The 11,485-nt window shown below is 34.8% G+C and overlaps 1 protein-coding gene across 2 annotated transcripts; it reads left to right on the forward strand.

The window, feature by feature from the left end:
- Nucleotides 1-7,203: 7,203 nt before the first annotated feature.
- Nucleotides 7,204-8,619, forward strand: LOC140866615 (uncharacterized). 2 transcript variants are annotated; one of them, XM_073271642.1, is made up of 3 exons: nt 7,204-7,233; nt 7,326-7,613; nt 7,701-8,619. In XM_073271642.1, exons 2-3 carry the CDS (start codon nt 7,383-7,385, stop codon nt 8,319-8,321), a joined length of 852 nt encoding a protein of 283 aa, XP_073127743.1. In that variant the 5' UTR covers nt 7,204-7,233; nt 7,326-7,382; the 3' UTR covers nt 8,322-8,619. The 2 variants fall into 2 exon arrangements, with proteins under 2 accessions (XP_073127743.1, XP_073127742.1); XM_073271641.1 differs by lacking the exon at nt 7,204-7,233 and having other exon boundaries at nt 7,237-7,613.
- The last annotated feature ends 2,866 nt before the right edge of the window (nt 8,620-11,485 follow it).

The following is an 11,485-nucleotide window of genomic DNA, read 5'->3' on the forward strand; positions in this document are numbered from 1 at the left end:
ATTTATGTAGTGATACGGTGAACTTTTGAATATAGGCTTGGAACCTAGGATCCTATTATACTTGAACTAGCCTAGAGGTACGTATACATTGACTGAGATTGCCAGCGAGTATACATGTTTATATGTTGCATTTATTTGGCATTATTATATGGCATGATGTATGATTTATCGTTTTCTATACTCATATGTCATGTGCATATACACGTTGAGCCTATTTATGTTATACCTGATTATAGAGCCGCTCAGCTCTATACTTGATAGTCTGTCACTGAGAGTACCGCGACGGCGGGGGAATTTATGTCTGTCTACTCTGGTGTACTAGACGAGTGTGGTTGCACCCAGAGGTTGATCCGTGCGGTGGCAGCACTCATATGGCGCCGGTTCTGAGCATGACTTTTCAAATGACCCTGTACCAGTCATCATGTTGCATGCATTATATACATATGTTTACTCATGTCTATGTACTGGGCGTAGCGCTCACGTCCTAGTTGTTATCTTGGACACCCTATTCCATGGGGCAGGTCGCAGGATGGACGGAGCTGGTAGTTCAAGGCAGGACTAGGGAGCAGGAGCTTTGAAAGTTTTTATACAGCACGATTTATTAGCTGTATAATGTTTACTTTTAAGAATTTCGATATGGTTGTATCACTACAGATTTAAGCCTGAATTATATTACTAAGCTGATATGTAAATTATGGATTACGTTTTCGCACGTTTTTACTCTGTTAAGTATTTTGCTGTATTTAAGTTTAATGCATGCTATTAGTTGCCAGTTAGTAGGTGATTCCATGCAGGGTCACTACATAAAGGAGAAAGTTCTTTGGAACAAGATTATACCACTTGTGATGGTACAGTGGCAGCGCCGAGGCGTTGAAGAAGCAACTTGGGAAACTGAGAGTCGTATGAAAGCAGAATATCCTGAGTTGTTTGCTTTGTATTTTTTATTACCATGTAGTTGTAATTACAGTTGTTATAATAAAACATGGTTTGATGTTTCATATTGTTATCTTAAACATGATTAAGGGTTGGTAATTAATCAATTTCGGAGTGTTATTGGACTTCGGAAGAGAATTTGGGCTTTTTGACTTTGGGCCGGATCGGAAGCTCCGATCCCAGCCACTTCGGAAGCTCAGCGGAAGCACCGAGATCGGAAGCTCCGATCTTGGAACGGACGTTCCGATCTCCGGCTGCCAGCTTTACCCGATGACTCAGTCACGAGTTTTGACAAGTGTTGATCGGAGGCGAGATCGGAAGTTCCTATCGTTGGATCGGACGTTCCGATCCCGGCGTGTCATGCATGCAAGGAGTGAGTTGGATCGGTGGTTCTAATCCTGGCCGGGAATTTTGCCTATAAATAGGGCTTGTCTGATTTCGTTTGAATTATGAATTCCCGAGTTTCTTTCTTTAGTTATATAGTGTGAGATATACACTTGAGGGCCCTATCGGTTATAATAGAGGTTCTGAAATAACCAAGGTGTGGTTATAGTCATCCGGGACTAGCGATTCCAAAGGGCTATCTACGGACGAAGGTATGGTTCGGGAATCTATTTAAGTTTTGGGAGTACTTATTAGCTTAGTTAAGGCTTATAGAATTTATGTAGTGATACGGTGAACTTTTGAATATAGGCTTGGAACCTAGGATCTACTATACTTGAACTAGCCTAGAGGTACGTACACATTGACTGAGATTGCCAGCGAGTATACATGTTTATATGTTGCATTTATTTAGCATTATAATATGACATGATATATGATTTACCACTTTCTATATTCATATGTCATGTGCATATATACGTTGAGCCTATATCTTGTTATACCTGATTATAGAGCCTCTCACCTCTATACTCGATAGTCTGTCACTAAGAGTACCGCGACGGCGGGGGCATTTATGTCTGTCTACTCTGGTGTACTAGACGAGTGTGGTTGCACCCAGAGGTTGATCCGTGCTGTGGCAGCACTCATGTGGCGCCTGTACTGAGCATGACTTTTCAGATGACCCTTTACCAGTCATCATGTTGCATGCACTATATACATATGTTTACTCATGTTTATGTACTGGGCGTTAGCGCTCATGTCCTAGTTGTTATCTTGGACACCCTATTCCATGGGGCAGGTCGCAGGATGGACGGTGCTGGTAGTTCAAGGCAGGACTAGAGAGCAGGAGCTAGGGGTGGGCGTTTTTACATCGGGTATCGGGTACCGACCCGACCCGATCGGGTTTATCCTAATCGGGTCGGGTAATTTCATGAAAATATCGGGTTCGGGTAATTACCCGAACCCGATTATTTGTGTTCGGGTTGGTGTCGGGTAGACAAGTGTCTACCCGAAATTTATTCGGGTACCCGACCTATATATATTATATATTTATAAAATAATTATGGCACATATATATATATATATATATATATATATATTATAATTTATACATATATATTATATTAAAACTCAAAAGGGGAGAATTGAGGGAGTGCAATGGCTCTTTTCTGTTTCTTGGTTATAAATTTCGGGTACCCGAGGTCGGGTACCCGAAACTACCCGACTTTTTCGGGTAACCGAATGGTCGGGTAGTGCATAATAAATTTCGGGTTCGGGTAGTATTTTTACTACCCGAAAAGTTCGGGTACCCGACCCGAACTACCCGAATCCGAGGAACCCGACCCGACGCCCACCCCTAGCAGGAGCCTTGAGGAGTTTATTATACAGCAGGATTCGATATAGCTGTATAATGTTTACTTTTAAGTTTTTGATATGGTTGTATCACTACAGATTTAAGCCTGGATTATGTTACTAAGCTGATATGTAAATTATGGTTATGTTTCCGCACGTTTTTACTCTGTTAAGTATTTTGCTGTATTAAGTTTAATGCATGCTATTAGTTGCCAGTTAATAGGTGATTCCATGCAGGATCACTACACTTAAGCTCGATTAAGCGACCGTTTTTTAGAACGAAAGATTTCATTTATTTTTTAAAATGAAAACTTTTTATAAATATGTACATTTATAGTTTAGAACTTGAATTATCTATTAAATCATATATTTATGGTTAATCTAACATTTTATTTAATATTTGTCTTAAAATAATTAAAATTATAGTAAAAAATGAAAACGTTTTTTCACGCTTAAGCTTGAAAAGCTTGAAGCTTGACCTCCACGCTTCGACGCGCTTCACGTTTTTTAGAACCTTGGTTTTTTCGTAATACGGCTTGGTGTTTTCGGTTAGGTATTTTTGGTTCAAGGCTTTAATTTTAAAAAAATAAAATTTTATAAATTTTGGAAAATCACTCAATTTAAATGATTGAAAAGGGAAGGTGTGAAGTAGGCGCGCAGCGAAGGCTCGAAGGAGAGCGCAAGGTCTTCTTCTCTAATCAAGATTTTTTTTCTTTATCTGAGTAATGCCCTCGGGTTTGATGTAAGAGGTAAAAAGAAAATGATTGAGCTAATAGCCGAGCGAAGACCGTACCAAGGTGAGTACATGGATATGGTGAAGCATACCGAAAGGAGGGTGTGAAGCAGGCGCACAGCAAAGCGCAATGTCTTCTTCTCCAGTCTTGATTTGTGCGACCGAGCCCTAACATTTATTTGCTTATTCTACTCCATTTTTTTTTGAGAGCAACTTATTCTACTACTTATTCACTTGTTTTTAAGTTTTATTTTAAGTTTTAGGTTGACGGCATGTTTCGGATACAATATTAGGAAAACAAATTCAAAGAATTCTAACATATTTCGGTTTTCGGTTATTTCGGATTTTTTTCCTTAAAAAAGAAAATCAAACAGGAAAATCGGAATTATATAAACTCAAAATGGAAACCGGTTAAATAACCGAAAGAACCGAACAGAAAAAACGTGTTTTTTTGGTTCGACCGTTTTTTTTGGTTTCATCTGAAATTTTTACACCCCCATATGTGAGTTCCATTACTCTGGGAAGAACTGAGGAGATATCATTTTTAATTCAATAGATAAACCTTTTAGTAAAAACACTATATTAACATCATTTAAAATATTAGATAACGTCTAAATATGTGTTTTTCTCTCTCCTCCTCCTTTCACATGTATCCGCGTTTTTCCCCTTCCTCATATCTCTGCAATTTTCTTACCATTGTTTTGAGCATTTATTAGTTTTTTGTTGAATGTTTTTAAACAAAATCATGAATGGACCGATCATCATTGATTTTCAGTTTATACGAAATTATTTCTAATTCATATAGACTGATTTTTGAGTATTTTTTTGGTTCACATAGACTGATTTTCGAATAGTTTCGACCGATTTTCAGTACTTTATATCGAATGATGTCTACCGAGTATGTTGAATTTGACTGATTTTAAAAAAATATCGACTGGTTTCGACTGATTTTCAGCTATTATTGATTGTGTTTGACTGATTTTGGAGAAAAGTCGACTAGTATCGACTTTTTTTCACTTCATGTGGACTGTTGTCGATTGACTTATACATTTGTGTGTGTGTGTGTGTGTATATATATATTTATTACTAATAATAAACAAAAACATTATTAGTGGTGAATGTTCCTGTCAGTGTTTGGTGAGCATGAGTTCGGGGGTTCAAATTGAGATGATTACCATATTTTCTTTTTGAAAAAAAGTATCAATTATGAAAAGACCAAACTATATTTAAATTGAGATCCTTTGACAAAATTAAAAAGTAAACAATCCCTTTTACTGAAATAAAAACAATACTAAGCATATATATTTAATTGACTTCTTCTTTTCGGGCTGCCAAAATAATCTCTAATGTTTCGTATTCTCGATTTGGTCTTTGTATTCATCATTCCGTTAAAAAAAGAATGGAGATACGACCCTGTCTGTCTCTTGTAGCTTCTGAAATGAGTTAATACACATTTTGGTCCATCTTGTTTGTCTTTATTCCCAAAATAGTCTCTCTTATGTTCAGGCCGCCAAAATGATCCTTAATATTTCATAATTATCCCAATTCGGTCCCAAACATAATCTACTCATTAAAATCTAACGGATATCAACTTATCTCCTTTTAAATCTTCTAAAATAGTATCTGAAAATGATTTTTCCCAAATTGAGAATTCTCGGACGGATGAACCAAATCGCGAGAACAACAAAGTCAAAAGACACTAATTCGAAGCATATCAACAATTCATCTAAGGTAAGTCAATGTTATTGACATTAATTTGTTCAATTTATAATCAAAACACTGCACCACTGTATATCATAGTAATCTGATTCTTCTATTTGTGTCTTACTGTTAAATTATACAATCTTTCTCTCCGAATAATATTTTTAACTCCTTTGAATTGCAAACCAGTTATTTCTTAAACTTGAGAATTATTTAATTCAAAAATTAATATATATTATGTTAAAGTAAATAAGTTTTCGAAGTTAAATCTCAAAACATGTGATTTTACCAATAAAAATCCATGACAAATTTGTTTGCATAAAACATATTAGCGAATAAGAAGATGAAATTATTTTTTTGCATTTGATTAAAATTTTATCTTTGTCGGTGATACCCCATATGCTCACTAAAATTTGAGGGTCCTTCTCCGAGATCTGAATCCAACACGATCGAGCCAAAAACATCAATTTCGAAATGAACCTGAAATCAAGTAAATAGTGTTAGAGGGGTCTGAAAGGATGTCACGGTGTAGCTTCTCCGACGCTCAAGTAAAGAGATGAGCTAAAAACCCCTCAAAATAAAATTAGTAATGGTGGTTGCAAATGAAATGAGCAAACACTGTATTTATAGGGAGAGATGTAGGGGACCAACCGACCTCTGTCATTCCACCACCTACTCTCATGGGCTGTCTTTACCACTTAGAGCTTGACTCGAACCCCGATTCTTGGTTATGGACTCGAACTGGACCTAAGCATGTGATGAGATCACTTGTACTATTAGTCGATGTGAAAATAATTTTTGACATTGATGTGTATTTATTAACTAGTTTATTTGGACACGCCTTATAATATCTTGAATATTTTCACTCGATGGCTGACTAAAAATATTAATATATGGTAGAGATCGAATTGAGAATAATTATGAAATATTATAGATCATTTTTTACAATCTAAAAAGAAGAGAGACAATTTTGAAAAAAAAAAAGAAAAACAAAAGGGACCAAAATGGGTATTTACCTGGAGATGAGCTTTTTTCCTGTTAGTTTTTAACGTCGAGAAGGGGTGTGACGAATTTTGGAAAACATTACAAAACATTATGGACTAATTTGACAGCCCGAAAAAAAAAGAGATCATTTGAGAAAAACGACAAACAATAGAGATAAAAAAATACGTGTTATTCCTACTTATAGTAGTAATAAAATAGAATAATAGATAGATTAATAGAAAAATAAAGTACACCATGTAATTTTTTTTATTTTAAGTATCCATATATTATCTTGTAAAATTAATAAAAAATAGTGTGTAATAAATAAGTTAAATATATATATTTTGTAGAGGAACATCAAATAATGAATTGTAAATGTACAAAATATGAAAGTATGACGACATTAAATATCATTTAATAGATAATTATCAAATTCAGGTGGGAGTTTCTCCGATCGGGATCATATATATCCAACAATATGTCTCCAAAACCATTACTACGATCTATAATATATATATATATATATATATATAATTATAATATTATCAACTGTAAAGACTTGAGTTTAAATAATTAGAAGTAGTTGTACATTGAAATATCCACCAACCAATTGGCATATATGTATTGTTAATTAATAATTTGTTGCTGATCGATCGATCTGCAGGTACATATATATTTTGTACTCCAACCCTCGGCAACATCGTCAAATTTGATTCAACAGCACAAGGTGACAAATTATTGATTTCACTTTGAATATGAATTTCTTGTTAATTAATTAGATAATCATCTTCCTAGCTCATAAATATGTAATTCACTTGTAACAATCGAATATTCATCAGAATTTCCTTCATTCCGCCTCCCGACCAATTAATTATTAGATCCAATCGAGAACTCAGTAAATTAATATTATTGTAACAAATTATAAAACATCGATCATGAACGCCAAAGAGACAACACCAGAGAAGAAGGTGATCCCATTTAGTCCATTAAGCCATGCAGCTTCCACTTCGAGGAGGAAGACCACCGCCACAGCCACCGCCACCGCCGGCTTTTGCAGAAGACTGAGTGACTGTATCATCATGGGACCAGCCACTACACACCACATCCCCCGTGGGACAACCAACAAGCTCAACCAGCACCTCCCACAAGTATGTATATATATATTTATTAGCTAGCTAGCTAGGAAATTATAAATTAATTGTTTATAAATAAAATTAAAATTGCATGGTAATTAATGAAGGTGGAAGAAAATGAAATATTACACAAGGAGCTGACAAAGGAGAAAGAGCTAAAAAGCATGTACAAGATGAGGCTAGAAAGAACCCAAGGCTTACTAAAATACTGTCTTCAAGTAGCACAAGACAATGGTTTCTTGAATCTCATACTCAACAAACACAAAATTAATAATCATGAGGAATTTTTCTCACTTTCCCCACAGCAAGCTGTTGATCCTCATCCTCATCCTCATCATCTTGCTTCTCTCGTAAATCAAGCCAAGATTAACGGATGGTACATCCATCCACAAGAGGTTCATTAATATATATTATTTTTAAATATTAATTAATTCACTACCTAGCTAGCTTCTGCAAATTAATATATATATATATATATGCAGATTGAAATGCTGCATTTATCAGCTCAAGGCACCACTGCTGACATTTATAAAGGAAGATGGAGGGGAATGGACGTTGCGATCAAGTGCATGTACCCTGATTTCTTCCAATCAAACGACGGAATCAACTTCTTCATGCAAGAAGTGGAAACACTGTCCGCCCAACGCCACCCTTTGGTGCTGCAGCTCATGGGGGCGTGCCTTGATCCTCCGGATAGATGTTGGATCGTCACTCAATTCCTGACAATGAATCTAAAAGATTGGCTCCATGGTTCGGGGAAAAGGCACAAGCAAAGAAACATCCCACTTCCACCATTCAAGGATAGACTTGCAAAAGCATTGGAGATTGCTCAAGCTATGCAATATCTCCACCAAAGCAACCCAAAGATTGTTCATCGTGATTTGAAGCCAAGCAACATTTTCCTGGATGATGCTTTACATGTCAGAGTAGCTGATTTTGGGCATGCCCGCTTCTTGAGTGATGGAGAAAAGGCGCTCACAGGGGAAACAGGTACTACGTGCATGCATGGAAATTTAATTAATTTCATCCATCATATATATATTAATGCATGCATTGCATATATGTTTCTGCAGGTACTTTTATTTATATGGCTCCTGAGGTGATTAGTTGCGGTGCTTATGACGAAAAATGTGATGTCTACAGTTTTGGTGTCATATTGAATGAACTAGTGAGTGGTGAATATCCCTACATCGATACAGATTATGGTCCTTCAAAGGTAGGTATTCAAATTAATTAGCTAGTAAGTACGTACTGGTGTAATATATATATATATTAATCATGAATGAGTCATATATTTAATTTTTTTTAATTATATATATATATATGCATGAACAGATAGCTCTGGAAGTTGCAGAAAATGGACTAAGGCCATCAATTGCCAAGGCTGGAACATACTTGGAGGAGATGATCATTGAACTCATACAACAATTATGGGATCAAGAACCTGCAGCCCGACCTTCTTTCAATGAGATCACATGCAATTTGAGAAATATACTGGGCGATAATATATAACTCAGAGTTGGTATTAATCCTTTGTTGAACAATATTCTGATCTGTAATCGTGGACTCAAGCATGCCAGACAATTTGACACATCATAAGCTTTATTACTAGTTTGCATTATGTTTTTATACTCTCTTATCTACATGCATCAACTTATAAATAAGTTGCAATGCAGTTTCCAAGGTAGAAATATTTAATGAAAATTCTTCTTCAAGTTGATTTTTACTTGTCAATCAATCTCTACACCTCTCATGTCATTTGTAACTGACCGGTCTTTTTTCATTTGTCAATCGATTTCTACGCCTCTCATATCATTTATAATTGACTAGTCTTTTCTGTCGGAAAATTAGCGAAAATAGTATAGTTCAAGTTATGATTAGTCGGATTATAATATATCCATTCGATCTCACATAGACTTACTATTTACTTATTAAAATTTTAAATGTTTGTTTAACTTAGACTAGATAAATATATGGAAGAGAATAAAACTATTAATCTATATTACGCCTAACTAGGACAATTTCCAATTGAATCTCACAATATTTCAATGATTAAGAATAATTTAGAAATTTCACTTTGTGTGTCTTTCATATTAGTGTTATATCTAGTATATGTAAAAATAACAAAGTCATACTTTTCACACTATAATACTTGAAATAACTTTCATCAAAGCTACAAGAACACATCAAAACTTAAAAAAAACATGAAAATCTTGTATCGAACTCAAGAACTCGACAAAAACGGCTTATGTTTCACGATCTCGTAACATAACATATAATTTCATGCTCTTGAAACTCTTAAAAATCATGCATACATACCTCAAGATACATAATTTCATACCAAAATAATTATACCTTGAATGGTGGTTTCAAACCTTTAAAATACTTGCACTTGCCTTTGTTCTCAAAGAACCGAATTAACTTGGACCTTGGTAGAGATTTAGTCTTACTCAAATGAAATCGAGACATGCTCAAAAGGCAGCCGAAGGAAGATGAAATCCAGGAATTGGTTCAGCTGTTCCTAAGCTCAAAGTAAAACTTTTACATGGTGAGAAGACACCAAGAATCAAAGGTAAAATATAAGAAGAAATGGAATAAAAATCTTTGTAGAAACATCTTCAAGAAGGCTTTGATCTAGGCTGAAATGACCATAAAAAATAGTGATATATACATGATTCAAATCGGAGCTACGGACGAATGAAAGATAACCCTTCAAACGGATTGAAGTTTAGACATCGGATGAAGGAGATATGAGCCATCTACTGCAGCTGCTCAAAGGGAGGCGATTTTGGAGGATGAAGGTTGAGAAAATGAAGAGAAGAAGATGGAGGAATGGAGAAGATGAGGGAAGAACGTGAAGATAAGGAGACAAGGAACAAAATAATGGCATGCGGTAGGGAATTATAATGATAAGGGGCGGTGGTTGGGAAGGCTACATCAAACGTAGTCTGCCCAACACCCTCAAACTTGACTAATAAAATTTTTTCCTCCCGGTTCTTGAAATAAAACCATAGCAATATTATACTTAATTAAAATACTCGTAGAATTATTTTCTCCGACCTCGTTCATAGGCTTTCCTCGTTTTCTCAGTTGAGGATCAATACCATCGCGAAAACATTAAATTATTTAGCAAGGAATAAAATTATATTAGACATATACCTAACATCAATTAATTTAAATCATAACTTTACACTTCATAAATGAAGTGCATAAAACCATTAAAATCATTTAACAGAATAAATAAACGTATATTTTAATACATGAAATGTCAACTTTTAAATTATTACACAACACATAAAGCGTTTAAATAACAATAATGTTTAAATCATAAATAATCAAATGAAATAAATTAAAATTCATTTAAAATTCTTTTAATAAATCATAAATAGATTTATGGATTTTTCGGATATTACAGTAAGATTCAGTTTGGTATCGAGTTTAGTGCTAAGGAGGCCATGTGTATTTATCTTTTGAAATCGTTATAGATAAATAATATGAATCAATGATCATGAGATCTTTATGACCAGGAGTTATCGTGGGAAGAGTATTTCCTTGACAGACATCAGAATGGAGCCATTGTTCACATACAGTTTGTATTGAGATTGAATTAGAATGAAGATATAATTCCAGCATGATGTTGATAAGTAATAAAGATTCTAGTGAGAATCAAGAGTAATTAGTTATTGCATACAAATTGCTTGGTAGACTTCAGAATAAGTTTACACGCTAAGATATGCACTATAGATCTAATCGTTATCATATTAGAGCAAAAACCAAGATATTCAAGGCTATTGATTGTATAAGGTTTAAGCCTTTTAAATTTGTAGTGATGCCATTTATTTTGACAAATGCACCATATGTGTTCGTGAAATTATAAATTTAAAACTTTTAAACCTTTTAAATTTCTAGTGATGTCATTTGTTTTGACAAATGCACCATATGTGTTCGTGAAATTATAAATTTAAAACTTTTGAGACTATCTAGACGAACGAGTTATATAAGTTATCAACAACAACTGAGTTTATTCACAATATGAGTGAGCTTGTGTAGCAGCAAGTATTTTCTACAAAATCTCAGTAAGATACATAGTTATATTAATTTGAACCGATGAGTTTGGATTTACTGGGCGGTGTTCTTTCTCCATGTCCGATCCAAGAAAGAGTTCAATGGATTCTAGTAGGATCGAAGCAGTGTTGGACTAGTCATATTCGACGACAGTAACTGTGACCTATAGTTCTCTGGGTCTAATAGGAAGTTTCATTGGTTC

Source organism: Henckelia pumila, chromosome 4, assembly GCF_033568475.1.
Source record: "Henckelia pumila isolate YLH828 chromosome 4, ASM3356847v2, whole genome shotgun sequence".
Classification (NCBI taxonomy): Eukaryota; Viridiplantae; Streptophyta; class Magnoliopsida; order Lamiales; family Gesneriaceae; genus Henckelia; species Henckelia pumila.